Source organism: Urocampus carinirostris, chromosome 13 (assembly GCF_059441175.1).
Source record: "Urocampus carinirostris isolate Australia breed hairy pipefish chromosome 13, RoL_Ucar_1.0, whole genome shotgun sequence".
Classification (NCBI taxonomy): Eukaryota; Metazoa; Chordata; class Actinopteri; order Syngnathiformes; family Syngnathidae; genus Urocampus; species Urocampus carinirostris.
The window spans coordinates 7,549,298-7,574,440 of NC_142361.1; the positions used below are offsets into that span (position 1 = coordinate 7,549,298).

General features: G+C 40.3%; 2 protein-coding genes, 1 long non-coding RNA gene and 1 pseudogene across 3 annotated transcripts in view; 2 read left to right on the forward strand and 2 right to left on the reverse strand.

Annotated features, from left to right (window-relative positions):
* Positions 1 to 25,143, reverse strand: part of LOC148353627 (uncharacterized) — a 48,765-nt gene that overhangs the window by 16,565 nt on the left and 7,057 nt on the right. The gene's annotated exons all lie outside the window — the stretch shown is intronic.
* Positions 319 to 15,343, forward strand: LOC148353628 (leucine-rich glioma-inactivated protein 1-like). The gene is made up of 8 exons (XM_088350788.1): positions 319 to 703; positions 774 to 845; positions 4,091 to 4,162; positions 4,263 to 4,334; positions 6,349 to 6,420; positions 8,262 to 8,431; positions 8,547 to 8,711; positions 11,245 to 15,343. Exons 1-8 carry the CDS (start codon positions 510 to 512, stop codon positions 12,060 to 12,062), a joined length of 1,635 nt encoding a protein of 544 aa, XP_088206914.1. The 5' UTR covers positions 319 to 509; the 3' UTR covers positions 12,063 to 15,343.
* LOC148353629 (U2 spliceosomal RNA) lies at positions 16,979 to 17,141 on the reverse strand (annotated as a pseudogene).
* LOC148353630 (high choriolytic enzyme 1-like) lies at positions 18,907 to 20,957 on the forward strand. The gene is made up of 2 exons (XM_088351982.1): positions 18,907 to 19,652; positions 20,942 to 20,957. Exons 1-2 carry the CDS (start codon positions 18,907 to 18,909, stop codon positions 20,955 to 20,957), a joined length of 762 nt encoding a protein of 253 aa, XP_088208108.1.

Genomic DNA, 25,143 nt, shown 5'->3' on the forward strand with positions numbered 1-25,143 from the left:
GCACTTATAGCGCCTTATAATGGGGTGCGTCTTATGTATGGCATAAGTTTTAAAATATATCATTCATTGAAGGTGCGCCTTATAACATGGTGCGCCATATAGTGCGGAAAATACGGTACTAACAATTTAAACAAATATAGTAATGATGAGCCTAGTTTAACTAGGATTTTCGGCACATTACCCCTGCTTGGAACGATCCAGCCATCAGTGAAAATTGACAAGCATTTACTGCAGCCGATTGACCAGAAAAATCGCAGCTCCTCTTTCTTTTTCTCCCCTCAACACTCCCGCCCCCAAAGCCCAAGGCGTGGTTTCGACTCGGATGGAGATGCCAGCTCCGTCTGCTCCCGCTGGGTTTCCCCACTCGCGCCTGCGTACACTCAGCTCCCTCTTGTGAAGATCAAAACAGGGTCTTTTCCATCACTTTCGTTTTGGAATCTGTACACCGCGGAGGAGAGGAACATCTCGCGGATCTATAGGAGCGTCTGCGGTGGTGCGGGAGAAGGAGGATGGTTCAGACACCGCAACAAGCATCTTGGTTGCTTTTCACGCTGTTGCTGGCGTGCGCGGCGCTTCTGCCAGCCAACTGCAGGCGGACTCGCCAGCCGCGATGCCCTGCAACCTGCACATGCACCAAAGATAACGCGCTGTGCGAGAGCGCCGCCCTCATCCCCAGAGCTTTCCCGACCGATGTGATCTCACTGTGAGGAAGCCCTTCTTTCATTCCTCCTCCGTCTCCTCCTTTCCTTCATTGCAGTGTGTTTGTTGCTCAGGTCTTTCGTCAAGTCTGAATTCACAGAGATCCCTAAGGAAAGCTTCATCCACACGCCTGCACTGCACCTCTTGTAAGCAAATTCGTCCCTCTCTTGTTTTTTTTCCTCATTTTACTGCTCACATAACTCCACGTTAGCCCCAGATTCAGCTCAGTTTTAATACGGTTATGACTTAAATTGAAACACCATAAAACTGATCTTTAACAATGGAAATACAGTTCATGTAATCCTGCAGGGGTGAGTTTAAGTTCAGAGCATCGGGGGTGTTTGGCACCCAGAGTATCTGGCCAGTTTTTAAAAAAAAGCCATTTCATTTGAAGTGACTTAGGATCATTCAACACATTTCAAGAGTGTCACTTTCTATTTGTGAATATCACATTACTTTTTGTGGTTAGCAGAAACACTATTTGTCAGGAACGAGGTCAGGAAACAGAAAATGAGAACCCAATCGCGTAACGTTACTCACAATTTATTGGGGAGAAGAGGAATGCGCGCACACTCGATCCGGGGATCGATGGTCGCGGAAGTAGATTGAAATCAAACAGAACGGGCCAAAAATGAAACAGGATCAAAACACAGGCAAAAACGGAGATTTACAGGACTTGGAATAAAACACAGAGTCTAGCAGAAGTTTCACAGACGCTCTCAGACCAGGCCACTCGCAAGACCGCGTTTAAGTAGTACGGCAGCAATCTGTCAACGCGTTTCAGCTGGTGTCAGTGGGCGGGGACCAATTGGGCGCCATGGCAACCATGACACTAGTACTACGTCCTACACAGTTTTTACTCATTTATTTCCTTCATATCGAAATAAATGTAAACTTTACGTTACTAAAATAAGAACTCATATCTATTGATGATAACAAAGTCATGGTGTTAGGTCGTAAAATAATTGCTTAACATAACCACTGTATAACATACTCTCACCGTAATACAGAAGCTGCCCTACTTACAAACGAATAGGTTCCGGATGATTGTTCGTAAGTTGATTTTGTTCGTAAATTGCTTCAATGCTATATTTTGTATGGAATGTATGTTTAAATAAGCGTCTGCTTCTGACTACCCCTTTTTGAACATGTTATGATAACATTATTTTATTGTTGAATCATTGTTTTTGTCCTGTTTTTATATTAATGTTCGAAATAAAGTTTTCATTCAGTTTTCAAGGTTTACGTAAGTATGTTTAAGGCTTGTACAAGTAACCTAGATTATTATGTCCTAAAAAATAAACATTTCATAAAATAATATGCTCTATAAAGATAAATAAAGTTGAGTTTAACTTACTTTCGAAGATGCCCTTCAAGATGTCCTACTCCGTGGTAAAAAGTGCCTGAAAAAAAGCGTTCGGACCATTTTCTCAACCGCATCAAGCTTTCTTATTCCACTTTCATTTCAAAAGAAACAGCTCGCCTCTTCTTTACACTTTATACTAACCATATTGAATGGATGCACGAGATATTAAACAATAAAAATGTCAGATACAGTATTGAATCTTTACACACGAACTAGGAAGAGGAAGCTGATTTTTTTACTTCCGGGTGGTTCACATGATACAAAATCTAACTTACAGCAATGTCCGGGTATTTTTCGACATCCCGAAAAAAATGTTCGTTCCTACCTTTTTACGTAAGTCGAATGGTCGTAAGTTAGGGGAGCGTCTGTACACTGAAGCCCCAACAGACTCTGCTGCTATGCCGCAAGTGACACTTGCTGAGAATGCTGTTACTAACTTAATGGACTAAACCTTTTATAGTCACTGTGTCACATTTTTGTTTGGTAATCCATAGTTTTTTACAGGGTTACATTTCAAAAAGGACCCACAATAGTCAAAAACCGCAAAGTAGAAAGATTAATTTTTTCGTTTACCAAATTCTCTATTTACAGGGTCAAGCAGTCTTTCAACAAATTAAATGACTGTGCTTTATAAACGTGTTTTTTTATGAATAATTTGTGTACTGTGACACTATAATTTTGGAAGTCTGGAATCTTGCTGCTTTATTGTATTGCACTATAGAGTTGAAAATTATTTAAGGACACTAGTCCTAATTTAGATTGTCGCCTGAAAAAACAAAAATGTGGCGTAAAAATGCTTTAACATTCCTTAAGCATTAGTGTTTTGTTGACACGATGGCTTTTAGACAAAATTGGAAATGATTTTCATGATGATAATTCGAATGTTCGTGATCTAGGTTCGTCGAGCTGTTTTACGCACATGCACAACTTAAACCGCGACAATATTGATGCATAGGTTGAAAAGGGGCGGGGTGACTATTCAGCCAATCAGATTACAGAACACAATGCACGATAAAAATCCGTAAAAGCAGCAAATCCTCGGAAAGCAAACCACGATACAGCGAGGGATTACTGTATTCATTTTCCAGATTAAAACAAATGCTGAGATCAAACCATGTCATAATTAAATGATATGTAAACAAACGAACCAGTTAGTGAAGCGGTGTCAAACATACGGCTGGTGGGCCGGACCAACGGATTTAATCCGGCCCGCAAAACAATTCTAAAGAGAAGCACAAGTGAAAAGTGAGCTGCATCACATCGAAAAATGACCTGCTGTTTAAATATGTCCGCTGTATGCTTCCAAAGGAGAATTGTAGCTGAATTTGCTGACTACTATTTATCAACCAGAGAACATGCGATCGGATTTTACCTCAAATTAAAGTCGCAGAGGAGCAGCTTAAACCTTGTGTTTTCCTCATTTTAAAGACAATTTCTGTACTTTTTTGTACAGGTTACATAGAAATATTAATAAAAACATTTCATGTTTTCTACCATTGGGACCAATCTTGGAAAAGTCCTTAAATTTAAACTTAAACAAAATATAATCACGGAGCAGTTTTTTTCTGTTTTTTATCACCATTGTGGCAAGTCATTTTGACCAGAGAGCAACAAGAGAGTTGAGGCAATACAATTGCACTAATGTGTGGAGCATGGGTGTCATTTGCTCTTAACCCATGCTTTTTATCCCTAACTATTGGTAATTACCCGTTTGCACATCAATCAAAAATATATAGAAAAGAAAAGAAATAGCACCCCGGTGTTGCTGCAGAAGTTTAAAGAAGCTTTAGCTCATTTCCATAATAAATATGAAACCTAACAGTAAGGTCCCAAAATTCCGGTAAACATTTTTAGTTAAAAAAGATTTTAAAAAAACAGAAAAGGGGGTAGAAATCGGAATGAGCCTTATTCTGTAATTATTCTCTAAAGAATTTTACTTGAGCTGCGTTCATTTTTACATTAATAGTCTCTTCTCTTTCTGCTCTTACATTAAATTGCTTTTTTTGAAAACCCATTTCCATACAGACTCTTCACAGCCAATAATCTGGAGTCCATCGACGAGGATGTTTTCCTTGGCCTCCCCCATCTGGAATATCTGTGAGTCAACCGTTTACAAACCCATGTTTCGTGGAACGTGTTCCCAAAAAATGTTTTCGTTTCTTTCTGACTTCACCGAGCAATGCTTGTTTCCCCGAAGGTTCATCGAAAACAATCAGATCAATTCTATATCGCCGAACGCTTTCCGTGGACTAAAAACCTTAGTGCACCTGTGAGTACCACACACTCCAAAATGCATAGATTTATGGATAGTGACTGGAAATGCAAAAATGGACTCCATAAATCACGATGCCAGGGGATTTATATGGGAAATTAATAGTGTCCTAATTTGGTTTCCTGCTCATTATGTTTGACAAATGAAGCGCTAGAAATAGACTACTGTTGCTGTAGTATTTTATTCAGATTATTCTTTTCTAAGAGTAATAATGTTATTCATTTCTTCTTTATACAGTTCCCAGTGAAAGTATAAAAAAACGTTTTGTCACATTGCTACATTTCAGGCTTTAAACATAAAGCTAAAAAGCTATTTTAAGAATTAACAACATGTGAGACACAATTGTCAAGTGGAACCAAATAATCTCTATTATCTAACATTTTATATCATGTTTACAACAACAAAAAAACTGTAAAACAGGTGTTGCAAGAATATTGCCCCCCTGTTTTCTCAGCTCAGCCAACTGACTGCAGAAGTTCCCTCATGATTTCGGAATCATCCAATGTCAACCTAATTGACTAACCGTGACAAACAGAGTGGATCTGTGCGTCAATTTAAATGCATCTGCTTTGTGATGGGCTCAGAGGCCTGTGAAAGGAGACACTGGAGAACAGACAGCGTCACGAAGACCAAAGAACACACAAGGCAGGTCGGGAATAACGTTTTGAAAAGGTTCAAAGCAGAATTGGGATACAAGAAAATTTCACAACATTTACAAATCTCCCAGAGCACTGTGCAAGCAATATCATCAAAATGGAGAGAGCATAAATTCATTGCGCAAACCTAACAAGACCTGGCCGTCCTTCTAAACTTTGGCCCAAACAAAGAGAAAACGAATCAGAGAAGCAACTAAGAGGTGTGTACCGGTAATCACATTTGATGACCAGCAGGCATACTTAACTGAAGCGAAACAATTTGTACATTGGACATCTATTAGTCGTACTCTGCATACGTGCTCACAAAAGTGGCAAGAAGAAAACCTCGTCTGAAAATACCATTTGCATGGGAGAGACAAAAACAACACACGGAACACGGTGCTCTGGTGATATTAGATCAAAATTGAAATGTTTGGGCTGAATGCAAAGCGTTACGCTTGGCGTAAGAGTATAACCCTGAAAACACCATCCCCATTGTCAGACATAGTGGTGGCAGCATCATGCTCTGGAGTTGCTTTTCTTCAGCAGGGACTGGGAAGATCGTTAGAGTTGATGGGTAAATGGATAGAGCCAAATTCTGGCAGAAAATCTGTCAGTAGGAAACAATAAAATGGGGCACAGGTTCACCTTCCAACAGGACAACGACCCTAAACATAAAGAAGAATCTACAATGGAATGGTTTAAAACTTAAAACATAAATATGTTAGAATAGCCAAGCCAAAGTCCAGACCTCAATCCTATGGAGTAGTTGTGGAGAGATCTGAAAAATGCTGTGCACATTAACTATCAAACCTCGAAGAACTTGATCTGTTCTGTAAGGATGAATGGGCAAATATTTCTGTTTCAATATGTACAAAACTTATAGAAACATACCCCAAAAACCTGGAGGAGGATGGAGGATGGAGGTTGTACTATTAACACAAAGGGGGGCAATATTTTTGCAACGTCCACTTCATTTTTTTATTTGTTAGCAGAATATAAAATGTAATAAATTTGGTTTCTTTTCACGATCGTGCCTCACATGTTGCTGATTATTAAAAACACATTTTTTGTTTTTTTATCCATGGGATATGTCCAAAAATTCTTAGGGGGGTGATACATTTGCAAGGCACTCCAATAGCAATGGCAGCACAAACAATATTAAGGATAGAACACTATGATTTTTTATGAAAGAAATACACCTGCATTGTTCCATCCCAAGTTTGGTTTACCCCAGAGGTCCAAACACAGCCTAAAAACATCTGCTCTGAGGTGTTCCCTTGATTGCACAATATCATATGTTTGTCATTAGTACAAAACAAGAGGAGGGGTTGATGCACTCAATGACAACCCACCATTTCATTTTTCTCCAACAGGAGTTTGGCTTACAATAATCTTCAAACCCTTCCCAAAGATGTATTCAAGGGCCTGGATGCATTAACAAAAGTGTAAGTATAACTTTTGGATTTAAAGCTTTTCCAATCTGAATAGCATAATGCGTTACATAATGGGGAAAACTATGCAAACATGAACAAGAACTTTCTTGTAAAGCGGCCTCTATATTTAGATGACGGCATCATTAGGCCGAGGCGGTGAAAGAGTGTGGGCTGCTGGCACATTTCACACCATTAAAATTGCACGAAGGGGGAGAATTTGGAATTAATGAGACGACAAACTTGTTGGTGAATCGTCTCAGTCCCGCTTGGGTTTAATTAGAAGTGAGATTCATCTTTTTGTTTCACGCTGACTGATCTCTAGGACAGCAAAATCTTAGCTAATATCAGACACACTATGCACTGAAGCACAGGTCACTCATCAGTCCAGGCCTCACCCTCAAAGTAACAGATACCAATGACATGCAGTGAGGCCTGATGCTGGATAAGGCACAGTCATATTTTCAAATAAATAAACAAACATCTTAAGCATGATTTGATAGAATCAGCAATAAAGCAATACTGTAAATTCCGGACTATAAGCCGCTACTTTTTTCCCAAATGTTCAACCCTGCGGCTTATTCAGTGAAGCGGCCAATTTATGTAGTTTTTCTAACGTCCACCAGCGGCGTTGGAGTATAAAAGGTAAGATTAAGACCAGTAGAATATGTGCGCCAAGAAAGACTGCAACCTCTAAGTTTATGGATACATTGTCTGTAAAGGAAAGGTATGTTCCGATTATGAGGATGACGCCCTTGATGGTGGTAGTTATGTGGAGGAAGTTGAGGACGATCTGCCGTGAATTTCACAATTACGGGATACTTTCTTTTGACAGACATGTTTGATGCATTGTGAGCGTGATCCTACTAGCGTGTTGGTACCTTTCAAAGGAACGGTTTGGGATGAAAGTTATAATATTATTATTAAAGCTTTGAAACCTCTCTCGGTGTACAGTCTTTCTTTGTAAATATGTGTAACCATGAATAATATGTATTTGCAGCTGTATATGTTTGTAATGTATTTATTTTAGAGATGTATTCTGTTATGTGTTCTACGAGCAAATCAAAAAGAAGGGGCGGAGCAAATACGGGCTGATGGGAAGTGGGGTAAAGCTGAGTTACCGGTAGATCTGTCTGTTGTCGCAGCGGACTTTAGTGGATATATATTTTTCCCACCCTTAACTTTGGAAATATACATTTTGTTTCCTTGGATTACTTTCAACGGGACCCGGACTTTACAAGTCTGCATCATACGTTAATTACGGGTATCATTTTCCACTCATGATGCCGATTGTGGTTCTAAGATTTTCAACTATTTATTTAGTTACAATCAGGGAACTTGCAGCCTGGTCTGGGTTAAACTTTTGATTGTGTTACAAGGTTTGATGTGCACATGCGGCTTATACAGAGGTGCGGCTTGTGTAAGTACAAAAGTGGCGAACCACGCAAGAAGTGGTGGGTGCGGCTTATAATCAGGTGCACTCTATAGTCCAGATTTTAAGGTATATAAACTGAAGCAGTGAAAAACACGTTTTATTGTCTTACCTCATAAAAGTCTATGTGCTGCTCTTTTTCAATAGAAGCATCAATTGCAAGGTAACCCTCCGTTATGAAAAATAAAACGCATCAAGAAAAAAAATTACTAGAGGTCTTGCCTTGCTGTCAGCTTGCTATTAATATCACTAATATTATTATTTGGGGATGAAGTGTGCACCAAACCTGAATTAATGGTCTCACTATCCCCCTCTGCCATAAGGCAAGAGAATTGTGTGCCTCACTCTGCATCCTTACAGTATTACGTTACATGCTAATTGTGTCTTTCAAATGAATGATGATTTCAGAACTTTGGTTTTTTAGAGACCTACGGGGGAACCGCTTCACATGTGACTGCAAGTTAAAGTGGTTGGTGGAATGGATCTACAGCACCAACGCCACAGTGGATCAGATCTACTGCAAAGGCCCGTCGGCACTGCAGGACAAGAAGATCAATGATCTTCTGCCGCAGTCCTTTGACTGCATCACGACAGGTGCTGCTGGGCAAAATTTTCAGCACAGTCATTCTGTAACGTTGATTGCAGAAACTTACACTCCACGAAAATCTTCTGTAGCTGACTTCATTTGTCGTCCTTTTTTCTTTCACAGAGTTTGCCTCATACCAGTCCCTCAAATTTGAATCCATATCCGTTGATGCTTTTACCTTCGGTGAGGACCAGTATGTGGTCTTTGCTCAGCCCTTCATTGGCAAGTGTAGCTTCATGGAATGGGACCACGTGGAGATGGTCTTCAGGAATTTTGACGATATCGACAGTAAGGACTAAGGCTATCAGTCATTGATTGTGTTTGTTTCGTGTTTCTTCATATAGTAAATGAATTGTCTTAATTTTCATTGATAAAAATGTAGTGACTTGTAATTGATTCAGCTTAACCCGTGGGTTGAGCGGGCTCTGATGCGTCCACCATGTCTCGAGCGAGGGCGACCAAGCCTCACTGATCGGCAGCAGCGATCTTGCGGGTGGTGAAGGACGTGACTGAACCACAGTACCCTCCTTTGACTAGAAGTGTGGCAACTAGTCCAAATAACGACGTTAATGATTCGGTCAATCAGCCGGATATTGAAGATCCGACTAAGGGAGTCGAAGGCTTTGAGGCGTTAAATGTCTTTCTTTAGGAGAGGCGAATGAGTGCTTTTAAGATCCTACATTTGGTCCTTTGTTTGATATCTTTGCGGGAGAAAATGTAATGAACATAGTAACGTAATGAAGACTTCAAAGAGAAAAATATTATGAATGATGTCAGGACAATTACAGTAGGCCTAGGTTGTAATAATAATGCAAAGACAAATACTGCATCGTAGCAATAGTGCAATGAAAAGTAGGGCAATAACATTTAGTAGCAATAAAAATTTCCAAGTCCTTGTTTTAAGGGACCTGTAGAGCCTACCAGAAGGCAACAGGTGTTAATGGCCCTGTTGCGGTATGGAAAGCCGACAATGTCCTCCAGACTGGGTAGAGAGCAGCCAATGATTTCCTGGACTGTGTTGAGTACTCTCTGTATGTTTTTTTTTGTCTGCTGTCGTGCTCCAAACATACCACAGCATACCATGCTTTTTAGAAGGACACCAGTAGATTAATTTCCAAGTCGAAATAAGTAAGAAATGCTTAAAACCGTCTTAGTTTGTGTCTGCTCTCTTAAACTGCAAATTTAAACGGGGAGTACCGTCATCCGATAGAGTTGCCACACACACACACGCGCTCTCGCATAGTAATAAGATGATGTCATCCCTGTTTACTGGAGTCACTTGTGTCATTTACATGGATCTCAATCACTTAGATACAAATCCATTCCGAATGTGCAGCAAGGAACTTTTTTTTTTATTTAGTGGAGCTTCAAAGAGTGTTTCACTGTCAGTTGTTAAGAAACACTGAATTCAAAGACTCTTCCAAAGATTTTTTCTAATCTATAATCGCTGTACAAATCTGTGATCCTAAGACCATAAATTCTACATTTTGGGTTTAAATGTTATTGAAATAAAATTAGGCACGAAGACGTTTTAGTAATGTTTGTTCCGCGAAGGGGGGACATTTTGATGCAGGGTGGGTGGTTTGGTCATTTGACGTATTTAAAAATACAGCAAGAGCTAAACTGAGTTTGGTTGTGGTTTGTTTACATATTCATTACAAAGTAAAACACACAGGTACAAACTTGTCGAAGTTTCAGTTTCCTCCAACTTGTAACGTTCGATTCATTAATCTTCAATTCTCTCGCGGCTGCTCGGTTTCCATTTTCTTTCGCGTAGCGTAGAAATCAACTCACCATGGCAGACGAAAACACAGAAAGTATTCAATGGAGGGAAATTGAGGTTTTGGAATCCATCCATATTTGGGGGCACAACTCTTTTCAGCCTCATTCCTATAACTTTCAAATTGCTAAATACGCTACATCCTTGAGCTCTTCCGTTAACAATGCATTGCGTGTGAAGTTCTGCGTCCTTTTCAACAAAGCCAGAGGAGGAAATGTGAACTGTCTCACAAAAATATTGGATTTCACCCAAAAATGTTGTAAGGCTTGACTCGGCCAGGCTCAAACCTGTGACCTCCCATTCTCAACCCTCCAAATAACCCTCCGAACCTTAAGGCCACTGAGCTGTCCGCCGCTCTGCATAAGAAACAGGGCTCACCTGCCGATAGGTGGGGCCTACAATTTGAAGAAAATCTGAGACTTTTATGTGCGCCTTATGTGAAAATAGGGTACCGTATATATGGTCCATATACAAAATAGATGGACGGTTGCAAATGCCCCCAGGCCTTTGTTTGGACAACTCTGTATCAAGGACCTACTGTGGCTGTGCGGAAGCACTGTGCTGAAAGACAGATTAGTGCAGTAACAGAGGTCTTCATTTGGACAGTGTTAGGTACACGGAAAGTCAGGTAGGGGGAACATCGTGGTTACGTAAACTCAACCAGTGAAGGCAACAGTCCAAGAATTTGGCATACAGTACTCGAGATCCAAAAGGGCAGGCAAGGGTTCAGTATACTAGAATAACAAGAGTGCTTTGGATTTGACAAGGAAGTCAGATAACTGGTGTCTTAAGTAGTGATGAAGGAGGATCATGATTTGAGGTGAAATTAGGACAAGTGACCGCAGCTGTGAGGAGGAAAATAGAACCAGGAAGTGAGTGACCAAATAAGGTAAAGGTGGGAGACATAGAGGGAAGTGAGAGAGAGGTAGAGAAATAGCGAGGCAACCTACAGAGACACTTGAACCTGAGTGCACAAACGTGACACCCTGACACAAGTATGAAAAAAAAAATTGTAATGGTAATTTGTTGTCTCCTTTTCAGGTACTTCGACAGTGATCTGCAAACCTCTGGTGATCGAAAATCAGCTGTTTATCATTGTGGCTCAGCTCTTTGGCGGCTCGCATATCTACAAACGAGACACCTCGGCCAACAAGTTCATCAAGCTCCAAGGCATCGACGTCCTCAAGATCCGCAAGCCCAATGACGTGGAGACCTTCCGCATTGACGGCGAGTCCTTCTTCGCCGTGGCCGACAGCTCAAAAGCAGGCTCCACCACCATTTACAAATGGAACGGCAATGGCTTTTATTCGCACCAGTCGCTCCACCCCTGGTACCGCGACACTGACGCGGAGTTCGTGGAGATTTCGGGCAAGCCCCACCTCATCCTGTCCAGTAGCTCTCAAAGGCCCGTCATCTACCAGTGGAACAAAAGCTCAAAGCTATTCGAGCGGCGCACCGACATCCCCGAGATGGAGGACGTGTACGCAGTCAAGCACTTTCGGGTGAAGTCTGACATCTTCCTTTGCCTGACGCGTTTCATCGGTGACTCCAAGGTAATGCGCTGGGACGGCGCCCTCTTCCGGGAACTGCAGACGATGCCGTCACGCGGCTCCATGGTGTTCCAATCCTTCGCCGTGGCCGGCTGGCAGTACGCAGTCCTGGGCAGCGACTACTCCTTCACTCAGGTATACCGCTGGGACGCAAAGAAGAGTGAGTTCGTCCGCTTCCAGGAGCTCAACATCCAGGCACCGAGGGCCTTCTCGCCCGTCTCTATCGACAAGCGGCAGTTCCTGCTGGCTTCCAGTTTCAAAGGGAAAACGCAGATTTACCAGCATCTGGTTATCGACCTGAGCAACTGATGTACACTCGGGTAGATGAGAACTGATGCCATCTAGAGGAAAGCTTGCATTATTTTATGTAGTCTGCTTTCAAAAAGGGAAAAGTACTGGGACGTTTTTATTTCGCACTCACTTATACGGGCCTCTGAAGAACAAATATTCAGTTTGCTGAGGCAACATTGAATGTGGTTAGCATGTCGATTATAATTAAACCCACCCAAAATAATTCCTGAAAGACAAAAAAACAATGACATCAAGCTCATTTTGCAGGATTCCCAGCCCCCTCGCTCAACCCAACTGATGTGTTGGGAGTCATTAGGTGACCAAACCCCTAAATAGAACCATCAACCTCCCTGTCTCGGGGCGGGCGCCCTACCCCCAAATCCACCGAGCTGGATTAATAATAATAATAATGATTAATCGTCATCATTATTATTGATCTTACCAGAGTTAAATCACATCAACTACACTTCCAGGTGGCAGAAGCTTCAATGTCAGTTTCAGACCTCATTAGAGGAACACTGTTGGGTGACCGTTAGATGTGGTTCAAATGTGTATGAAACGAGTGCTACAAAGCACAAGGAAGAATACTAACTATGGAGACTCAAAGTGACCAAACCGGACCATTTTTCTCATTTTTTCGCCCAAACCTTTTAAAGTTGTGGGTAGCCGTAGCAGCAAGATGGCCAACAATCATGTCAGCTCTTTTAGGTCAGGGGTCACTACCGTGGTGCCCGCAGACACCAGGTAGCCCCCTAAACCCAAATGAATAGCCCACTAAGTGGTTCTAAAAATATATTATGGGTAATTGTGATTTTCTAACTGACATAATGATTAGTGGTTGACTCAGCTTATTTTAAGCTCTAATAATTACCACCTGGTAATATCATAGCAACAAGACAGTAATAAAAGAAATGTACATCAAACTGGAACCCCTCCGCGCCAATCAGTTAAAAAAAAGTAGCTTTCAGCTACAAAAAGGTTGTTGATCCCTGAGGACTTAAAAAAATGCACATTGTCATATATCTTTGCTTGTTATTCAAATTAATATATATATATTTCACCACTAAGAGGTGCTAAATAATACACAATGTCCCATTAAAAGATGACAACGGCATTGATTTAGACATCATTATTTGTAACACTTGTTGGTCAAAATAACAACATATGTATGACATTTATTTAGAAACAAAATATTAATCAATTGGTCATTTTTTCAATTGATAAATCAAATATAAATCAATTTTTAAAGTCCATTCATTGTAATGAAAATGAGGACATTACTTGAATTTAAAGGGACAGTGCTTAATCCATCCATCCATTATCTGCACCGCTTATCCTCAGTAGGGTCGCGGGGGTGGTGGAGCCCATCTCTGCTGTCCTCGGGCAGTGGGCAGGGGACATCCTGAACTGGTTGTCAGCCAGTCGCAGGGCACACAGACACAGAGACAATTCGCTCGGTCATTGACACCTAGGGACCGGCCAATTAACCTGACATGCATGTTTTTTGGAATGGGGGAGAATACCGGAGTGCCCGGAGGAAATCCGCGCAAGCACGGGGAGAACATGCAAACTCCACACAGGATGTTCGATCTCATGACCTCAGAACTGTGCCGCACAAGCGCTAACTACTGCGCCGCCGTGCTGCCCTTAGTGCCTCCTAGTGTTACAAAAACACTTTCATTCAGTAAAAAAAACCACATTGATTTGAGTACTAGGCAAAAATACATGAATTATTATACCAAATTTAATTTCTATAAAAGCGTATAGGTCAAGAAATTTGTATTTTATGTACACAGTGGAATCCCTTCATAAATCGCCACTATGTTTGTCCAGCATCCAGCCGCCATGCTGTGCTCTGTGGCACTGGCCCTCGCCTCCACCAGAAAACACTGCCATCTAGTGGACAAATATTACACATTAGGGCTTTAACATTAAACAAAGAATGAAAATTTGCATTTATAATTAGTTGGAATTTCAATTGTCTTTATAATCCTTGATAACAAGGTAGTGAACATTTATTACAACGAGATTAGTCAAGAGAAACATAAGATAAAAGACTGTTCGGATCAAGTTCATCCATATCAGTGCCCACCACGCTAGTGTGTGACAGATATTTTCCCTGAATTGAAATGATGGACAGCAAAAAGGAACTTATGCTTTGAAAATCACAGGTGGTTGGCCAATTTGCATTGTTTTTTTCAACTCAAGTCAAAGACCCTCAGGGCGTCAGGTTGTTCAGCAAGACTTTTACTTACAGTGAAGAAAATAAGTATTTAAACACCCTGCTAATTTGCTATGGATCACACTGAAAAATCATGGAGTGGTCTGAAATTTTCATTGTAGGTGCATGTCCACTATGACAGAGGGATAGACTAAAAAGAAAAATCCAGAAATCACAATGCATGATTTTTTTTAATGAATTATTTGTTTCAAGTCACGTTTATTTGTGTTTAGTTACAAAAGGTCTCAAAGTGCTACACAGACCACCATTACAACATCCCCTGATCTGAATCTACGTTAACGCAAGGAAAAACTTAAAAAAAACATCTCAGCATGAGAAAAATTAAAAAACCTTGAAAAAGGATTGCAACCCTTCCAGGGCTTTTTCTTTTTCCCCAAGGTGTCCCAATACTTTTCCCATTTAAATGATATTTGACTCGTATCCAGGCTGGGCTGAATGCATGCATCTCAAGCACGAATCGGACTTTGTGCATGAACAGAGCATCATCGTCCACAAATCCAGAATGTGCATTATAGTATCACCATCGGCCATACATGCATTACGTTTGTACGCTCATGTAATGATCCGCACAAAGTAATGCTCAAGTGTTTCAAACAATCTGCCCAAAAAGAAAGAAATGTTTACATTTTTCAAGTTCAATTTGTAAGAAAAAAAACAATTAAACAAAAAGGAAGCTTTTGTAAGGAGGGACTGCAGTTATATTCATATTTTGGGAGAACTGCTGTTCTTCTCCACTTGTACATTTTAATCATGAATGTTTGTATTTTTAAACTATCGAAGAGACTTTTTTGTTTCGAGAGCACTTGACCCTACTTTCACAACTTTAAACAGAGATTCAATTATGGAAAAATACGTTTGTCCGTCATGTACGCGTACAACTCGGTACTTTAACTAGCAATCATCCTTTTTTGTGTGTGTTTCAAACGATGAGTTGCCTAAAACTTGCAATGAATGTTTGAGGGGTAGCTGCTGTCTGAAATTTCATGGTAAGGTTGGTGTTATTATCGACTTACATTGTGCAATTTCAATAAAAGCTTCCATCGCGGTTGTTCTGTGAGCTTTCGGTACAATACACAATTTTTGTCGTCATTGATAAGAATTGTTTAAAATAAATTCAATACAGAACAAATATGGCATTTCCTGGCAGAAGAGATCCACTAAAGTAATGTTAATTTTTAAAGTATGCAAATCTATCTGTGAGCTACAGTATAATGCAATAGTGTGATATCCAGTTAATTATCATAATTTTACTAAGGGTTACAGCATGGTACTGGATCAGTCCTTTCAGTAAAATATTTTTGTTTTACAGTATAATACTGTATTTTGAGAGTTGTTCCACAGTTAACGTGTTTAGTTTTGAAATGCTAAGTTTCAAGAGTACTGAAGGAGGACAGGCTTTTTCGAATCAACATTTGGGTCGCGGGACAAGTACATACAAGTAATGTACTCAAGAACAATCAATAAGATAAATAAACTTGATAAAACAGAACATTCTGAGCTTGTGAGAACAGAACAAGGCTGTAACGGTTTCACAAGTGCGCCTTCAAAATGGCTGACAATCATTTACATACCAAAGGGTCGGAATACAGAAGTTACTAGAAAATTTCCAAGGCACCAGCTTTACACCAGTTTCTTATACAGACTGAACCCTGAAAGTTTTTGATAAGACTCAAGGTTTCCCTCCCAACGGACACCACTTATGATGTAGATATTGGATTCGACCTAAAAAAATGAATATATTGCGCCAACAAGTGAATAACACAAGAAGTACATAAGTGCGTTTGAATGTATGGATAATCATGTTTACCACAAAATCATTATTAAAATATTGATGTGATGATTTAAAAGAATTGAAATTATTTAACTCACACAATTACGACTACAGGCTTTTCAATATTCTAACAGTACCTTCCAACTCAGGCACAGAGCATGCAAAGTGCTAATGAAAATGCCAGGGAATGAAACATGCCTAAGGACTCAAGATGGCTTTGTTAACTACCGGTAATGAATTCCCCTCTATTTCAAAGCAATGCTCTAAAACCAAAAGGTGTTAAAGTGTGTGTGAGTAAAGTATTGCCCCTTAATTGGAGATAAACATTTTGAAAATGGTGCAAACACACAAAGGCTAGCAAGAGTCTTGGGAATACAGTAGGTATCACGAATGAAAGATAGCTTCAAATGGTTGACTTAAAAGAGGACACTGCAATTTAACCAAACTCTTGAAACATAGTTTTAAAAAGTCAGAAATCTTCTCAAGACATGTTTTAGCATGTCACGACTCTAGCAAACAATTATCCTTCCTCTGGTAACTTCAGAGGCTCTGCCATTGCACCCCCTCTTCTTGTTCTAAGCTCTTACTATTAAAATCTGACAACTCTAGTTACAGTATTTACATGTAATGCACATATTCGAAATCTGATAGTTGCCTTAAATTTTACAGTATTTGAATAAAAGGTTGTACAGCAGAGTTGATATTAAATATTGCTATCTATAAAGCATCGTAGTGTCAATGAAAAAAAAAGAGAGGGGGGGTTTGGGGTTTTTAAGGGTTATTGTTCTATCTTCGTTATTCATTATCCATTATCCGTTATCGGTCAGTTCATAATACGCTACAAAGCCTAGGAGCCGGGACACTTACTCTCAGCCAAAAGGCCAAGCTAAGGTCCTAGCCCTAAAGCCTTTCTGCGATCATTGCGAATGCACCGTCCCCGGAGGTACTGCAATACCGGGCCGATGCGTGGAGTGGACAGGGCAAGCTCTTATTCCATCTCCGGATTGCAAAAATCAAAGATCATGGCAAGAGGTAATGTCCTTCATAGAAAAAATATTTTACTGGAGAAATTAAATACATTTATTACGGTGTATCAATAAACCTAATAGTCATCTTAACTAGAATCCAGTTTGGTTCAGGGGTGGGAAAAGGCTTATTAATCTGGCTCGCCGAACAAAAATGTTAAAAACATAATGACAATACATATAAGTGAATATGAAGAAGTACTATTAAAAATGTGTTGTGGTGCCACTTTTGTCCCTAGTGTGCCTTATAGGATATATAGGATAGTTCAAACCACAGCCACAATTGGCAGACTCAATCGATATGGAGAGACAACAAAATAGCAATAAAATCAAAGATCAGACTAATGCAAGCATTGGTTGCTTCCATCCTCCACTACACTTGCGAGTCATGGACTGTTAAGGCAACGATGGACTGGAAAATCCAGGCGATGGAGATGCGATGCTACAGGAAGCTTCTAAATGCTCTTTATTCCACACTTTACATTGGGTATTTTTGTATTATTTATCACTTATTTTATTTTTAACACAAGGATACTGCTGGAATGGTGAAAATGGGCCTATGAATTGTGGGGAATTAATATCAAAATGTACTGTTTACCAAATTATTCGAATTAGTTATCTAACTCGATTAACCAAACACAACCTACATTCACCCAACATTTTATGCGCGCTCATTTCTTGAGGGAAAAGATGAACAAGAGCATTTTCACATGGGGGCAGATTTATTTTCATTAACAATTTAACTAAGTCTACTCAATCGAAAACGGCCGAATTAGTGTCGTTGGCGTCTGTCCGAAGCCATTTTCTCAAGTCCTTTAGCTCTCTCCTATCGGCCATGTTCTCCCCGCATAATGGCGTGCAGACTCCTCCCGTGGGTGTGCCAAGGAAGCCCCCCCCCCCTGGGCTTCACCATCTCGCCGAAGATTGTCGCGATTTCTGGAATACTCAAAACATCACCGAGCGTTTCTACGTCATCAGGGCCTTTCTGCTGCCGTTCCTGTAAACAACATTTTTCACCAGGGTGCCCTGACATCGCACCACAGCCCAGCCAGTGAATATCTTTTACATTAAATGTAATTTGTATTCGATCGTATAAAACCCTTTATAGTCAAATGTATAGAATCATTCACTATCTAGGCCCATTTGACAAATGAAACCGTGTACCATCCTAGGGGACAGTGGAACCTACGAAGAAGTGTTATCAACTGTGCGCAGACGGAAAATTCAGTGGTATGGTCACATCACAAGATCATCAGGCCAAGATAATTCTCCAGGGCACCCTCCAAGGTGGCAGAAGAAGAGGAAGACAGAAAAAAAAAACTAGAACCACTAAGATTAAGGTATGGACAGCTTCCAATGTTGCAACGACCCAAACTCAGGACAGAAACTGTCAGCAAAGAACAGAGCTGTCCAAAGTTGCGTCCTCAGTGGAGCCCCAACAACCCAGACAGGAAAAGGATCTGAGAACCGTGATTTTTGAGGTACCAGATTTCAGACTACGTATCTGCAGATAAAATAAAAAATCAATCATTATTTCCTCCCGACGCAGCCACCTGCAAACCTTTTAACCCTATGCGGCCCGCAACTCAAAAAGCTTGCACCACCCTGTAAGCAATGCTCTCCTTTAATGGACGAAACTAACAAAGCATTGTGTACAGAAGACATAGTGAGTGGAGTCCGCCCTTAATATGTTTACAAAGGATTTGTAACATGGACCCCAACCCCAAATCCTTGTGTAGCCACACCTGTAGAACGGAATATAAAAAGACAAGTCTGCCTCAAACCGAGTACCAATCATCAGAATTTTTCCATTGAAATTAGAAGATGAATCACTCGGCCAGCCTGCTTATATCCCTTTTGCTTGGCCTCTCCCAGGCTCTCCAGGGAGAAGAAGCCCCAAAGGAAGAAGAGGAAGAAGAAATTGACATCTCCGCTAAGATCCTCGAGGCAAACAACGGTACTGACGAGATCCTCCTGGAAGGAGATCTTGTGCTTCCCAGAAACAGGAATGCCATGAAGTGCTGGAACCAGAGATGCATGTGGAAAAAAGGCGCCGACGGTTACGTAACGGTCCCTTACTCGGTGAGCCGAGACTTCCCCGCCTGGGAGAGGCAGAAGATTGAGACGGCCATGAAGTCTTTCCACGATTCCACCTGCGTCCGTTTCGTGCCCTGGAGCCACCAGTCTGACTATGTCAGGGTGGAGAACAGAGCCGGCTGTTACTCTTCTCTGGGAAGGCAGGGTGGCGGGCAGGTGGTGTCCATTAGCCGGCGCGGGTGCCTCTACCATGGCATCATCCAGCATGAGCTCATCCACGCATTGGGCTTCCAGCATGAGCAGACCCGGAGCGACCGTGACCGTTACGTCAGGATCAACTGGAAAAACATCGACCCGGCCATGGCCCACAACTTCAAAAAGCAGGACACCAACAATCTGAACTCCCCGTACGACTATGCCTCCGTCATGCACTACGGTAGAACGGCCTTCAGTACCAACGGGAGGGACACCATCACCCCCATCCCCAACGCCGGCATCCGGATAGGACAGAGGTCCGGCATGTCCCAATGGCTGTGGGGAACAACATCTCTGTGTATCTTGAGTGTGCTCTTAATAAAATCTTCGCAATTTCAATTATTTTTGTTTCTTTGCATTGTCAAAAGGACAGAAATCACAGAAAAATATATGCGTATAAAATATGACAATACGTGCCCAAGTAGCTGATTTGTTGGGACAATTTTTTTTATAATAAATAATCCTGAGGGCCTACCCGATACACAAAGTATTCAAAATGACACTGTAATATTTGACCACTACACCTCGCTGTATTATGTATTGCACAAAAAAATATTGCTACAAAAATACAAACTCAAAGTGACCAAACCGCACGGCTTTTGTTCTATTTTTTTTTTGCAAAAGGTTATTGGTTTTGCAGCAAGATGGTGCACAATTATGTCAGCTCCCTATAGGTGTGACTCATGTTAAGTAAAATAAATACTAATTTCGAAACCCATGAGTATATAAAAAATATGCCATGATATGATAGTTGATGTATTTCTGCTAATTATTCTCGTCAATATTATTTAGTTATTAATAAATGAAGTTTTTCTTGACCACAAGAAGTTACTAAATGATACACAATGTTTTAAAAAAGAAAAACACACACACGCGTAATTCAATATTTTGCTATACAATGATCAAGCTCAGATTTTTTAAAATAAATAAAAATGAAAGTACAACTAATCAAATTTCAGTTTAATCCTCCAAATGCCTGAATTTAACACTTTGGGGAGTAAATTTTACAGTCTTTCATTAAAGTATATATTTTCTTCTTTTGAACTTTACAGCTAATTTAACTTCTACTGTCAGAACAAGAATGGAGACAGGACCCACTTTCGTTACGTTTCTCTCAGTTTTATTGGAAGAAAGGAAAGGGTTGCACCCACGATCCGGTGATCGCTGGACACGGGAGTGGGACTTCCGAGGCGAGCAATGGCGGTGTCGGGAACGTAAAAAACGGGCCAGTAGCCGGGACAGGAGAGCGAAAAACGTGGTCGGGATCGGAAACAAGTCAAAGGCCAGGAGAGGAGAGTAGACGCTGTCAGGATAAATAAAACGGGTCGAAGCTGGGAAACAGACGAGAGCAAAAACAGGTGGGAGTCAGGGTCGAAAAAGCTTGCCTAGAGTACACTGAGGTTCGCAGACCGACTGACAACAGGTAACAGAAAGGAGTGGGTTTAAATAAGGACAGGGAGCCAATCAGAGTCCGAGGCAATTGGCGCCAAAGGAGCGGGCACAGGTGATTCCCATTGGTAATCATAACATCTACAAGGTGCTTCCAACCTTATTGTTATGGTGACAGTCGCTCAGGAGGTTAAGCGCTCATCTTGTGATCAAGAGGTCGTAGGTTCGATTCCCGGCTCCTCCATGTTATATGTCAGAGTGTACTTGGGCAAGACACTGAATCCTTAATGTCCCCGATAAGTAGGTAATTGCCTTGCATGGCTGACGCTGCTATCTGTGTGTGTGCGTGAATGGGTAAGTGTGAGGCACATTGTAAAGCACTTTGGGAGGTCTTCAGTGTCTTGAAAAGTGCTATATAAATGCAGACTATTTACTATTTAAAACCAAATCATAACTAAATGTATTCATTTGATTTATAACGAATTTAAATTTAAAAATATTTTAATCAGATTATGAATAATCGTCAGATATATTTGAATCTATGATTGTAAAATGTATATTTAATAGGCTTGCTTAAACCAAATAAAGTTTGAAGTATGAAATTCAGTTTGTCTACAACAGGGGTGGGCAAACCTTTTGGGTCACGGGCCGCATTGGCTTAAACATTTTTTGCAAGGGCCAGGAGGAGAAAAAAATGTTGGTTAAATTTTTTGTATATAGCGATACAGTCTCAAATACAAACCTCAGCAATACCTGAGTGTAGCTCCTATGCTGTTAGACAGAGGAAAGAAAAGCTGCTGGACTTGTTCTAGGTTTGAGGAGTGGTAATATTTATTTTGTTAAATATGTTTAATTTCGGGCAGCATGGCAGGGCAGTGGTTAGCGTGTGTGCGGCACAGTTCTGAGGTCATGAGATAGAACCCTTCCGTGTGGAGTTTGCATGTTCTCCCCGTGGGTTGCGTGGGTTTCCTCCTGGCACTTCGGCTTCCTCCCACATTCCAAAAACATGCATGTCAGGTCAATTGACCGGTCCAAATTTTCCCCAGGTGTGAACGAACGAGTGAGTTGTCTGTCCCTGTGTGCCCTGCGACTGGCTGGCAACCAGTTGAGGGTGTCCACTGCCCACTGCCCGAAGAGAGTTGGGATGGGCTCCAGCACCCCCGCGACCTTACTGAAGATAAGCGGTGCAGATAATGGATGGATGTTTTTTTAATTTTCAGTTTGATAGCCAATTATCTACTCTGATTTCGTTGTTAACTTATTTTTAGTAGCAAAAATTACATTTATCTGCACTGATAGGGTTTAGAATTAACAATCAATCTATTTTGTGTCAGAATAAGTTACACAGTAATACACTTTGAATTTCAATGACAGTTCAAATGAATGACAAGAAGGTTCATTGAATAAGCAAAGAAAACACAATTCCAACGTTTTCCAGTTCAGGGGACACATGGGTAGAGAAGCACCTTTTCCGTTACTGGCTCCATCTAGTGTTAAAACTGAGAAATGCAACAGAGTTGAGCTCAAGCGCCATGTGCGGGCCATATTCAACTATATTTTCAGAATTTGCTGCGGGCCAATAAAGACTGACCACAGTTGGCCCACGGGCCGTAGTTTGTACACCCCTGCTCTACAACTTCAAATACTGTTTTTAATTCAACGTTAGGACTTGCAAATTAAGAGCTCGCAAAGAACATTTCACAAAACTCTACCAAACAAATGTGGTGTTAACTTAACACCTCATATCATAAAAAGGGTGACAAAATATTTATCAATAAATCAATATTTTAGTCTGTGTGTTGTTTGCGATGGCAGTCTGCATGTTTGCCATGATTATACAGCCTCGGGCCCCAGTGCTATGCAATGTTCTTTCCCCTAAGATTCGATCTGCCACCTCCGTGGAACTGTTAAAATCTAAGCTAAAAACACACTTATATTCTATGGCTTATGAATGACCTATAATTCCTAACAAAATATAAACGACATTCAGTTAAAGGACTGTTTGTCAACATTTTTCAGCCAGAGCACTTTTTCCTTATTAAATCATTTTGAGGCACACCTTACATTTAAAATATTTAAAAACTATTTCACAGCACCGGTCCCATGTTTTTATTCAAAGCTTAAATTCTCAAGTTGCCTTGACTGTAAACGAAATTCTAAGCATTTGTGGTCACCCTGACTCAGGTGAGAATATAGGCTATCATTTTTGGTTAAGAATTTAACTGTCGTTTTAGATTTTAACCATAGTTCTTAATCGTGGCACAGTTCTGAGATCATTAGATCGAGCCTTCCTGTGTGAAGTTTGTTAATTGGCCGGTCTGAATTGTCCCTGGGTGTGAATGAGCAAGTGATTTGTCTTGTCTGTGTGCTGGCAACCAGTTCAGGGTGTCCCCTGCCCACTGCTCGAAGATGGGATGGGCTGCAGCACCCCCGTGACCCTACTGAGGATAAGCGGTAGAGATAATGGATGGATGGATATTATTATATGTTTAGCTTGTTTTCCCTATAGAAACAAGATTAAAAATACTTCAAATAAAAACTAAAAGATTTTTAGCAAAAAGAGTATATAATAATTCTAATCAGCAAACTGGTGTACAAATTTATACTTAATTTGATTTATTTTTATCACATTTAGCAGCGCAATCCTTAAAAGCTTCACCAAACAAAATAGTCACTAAATATATTTCCCTAAATTACCTTATGAGCAGAATATTAGTATACAGAACGACAATAAATATCAATCTGCTCCCACTCACTATAATGGATGGATGTTACAGTTACTCGACTGATTACTGGGAAAAAGCAACAATAGTGAGGATAGCATGAAAGCGTTAGCATTGCTTTTAATTGATCATTTTTATTTAGTTTTGATTTGTTTAACTTCTACTCCCCCTCATTGTGTCATCTTTTACTTTTACTTCAAATTTTCATGTTTGGTTCTGAAGTTGATTTTATTTATTTATATTTTTATATTTCAGTCAATTCAAGTCATGTTTATTTGTTTAGCCCTTAATCACAAGGAGTCTCAAAGGGCTGCACAGACCACAGACTATTGCAAACTACAGACTGTGATTAAACAATCCCCTGATCTAAAACCTACGAGAGGGGAAGGAAAAACTCAAAAACCTCAACATGAGGAAAATGAAGAAACTTGGAAAACAGAAAAAAATATTGTTTCTTTATTTGGGGAGCCAGACTAGTAGGGTGCGGTTCAATAACTGAAAATCCCAAAGTTATTTGCTGCCATCCCTATCGGTGCAGATTGGCCTGTCTCAGGTCCCCTTCCTCACATGGTTATTCTGTGCCTTGGCATAGAAATATTTTATTTGTTTTACTATTTATTTTTGTTTTTATTGTATTTTAACCATTGTGTGTGTGTGTGTGTGTTGCATTTTTCAGATTGTTGGGCGGCGATAAAGGAGAGGATTTTATTGTCTTATTGTACACTGAATGTTCTTATACAACACTTCAAGTGGAAATGTATTGCCTGAAAAGTGCTTTACAAATATATGTTTGCAAATATAATTAAAGTGGGCCTTTTTTGTATTATCATGTCAATTTTTTGTGTTATTAGGTAGAGTATTATATATTTCATTGTGGGTTGGGGGGGAGTTACTTCATTAAAGGTTATACCGTCTATCAGATGATTTATTGAAACTATAAATTCACCCCTAGGTGTGAATGAGCGAGTGAGTTGTCTATCCCTGTGTGCCCTGCGACTGGCTGGCAACCAGTTCAGGGTGTCCCCTGCCCACTGCCCGGAGATAGCTGGGATGGTCTCCAGTACCCCCGTGACCCTACTGAGGATAAGGGGTGCAGATAATGGATGGGTGGATAAATCCATCCACAAAAAACACATAAGTACAAAGAAATACATTCTAAAAATGGCACGTTTATGTGTTTCATGTTTATTGTAATTAACTATAATTTAGGGCGTTTTTTATGATTTCTAATGCGAAGGGTGTGTAGTTTAATATATATATATATTTTTTTTTAATTGAAGTTCAAACTTTATCATCCATTTAAAATACACAGCCATCAATACATTGAGAGTTCACACAATCGATTTAAACAAATTAGATTTTGTATTGTTCTAGTCACCTAATTCAGTGAGATGAGAAACCTGAAATGCTTGCATGCATTTTTGGAACATACAAAAACTTCCTAAAGAGAACTTTTGAACTGTTAAAATGAATTAAATATGTCTGTCTAATGATGAGTAATATTTCTAGGAACATGAAGTTTAGTGTCAGTGTGTTAGAATGTTCCCTGCAGGACCATTTTCTTGAGATGACAGACAAGTGCCTTTACAGTAATTATTCTGTTGAAAGAGATTAAAGGGACCTATTTTTCATCAATCTAAGACATGAGTAAATGATA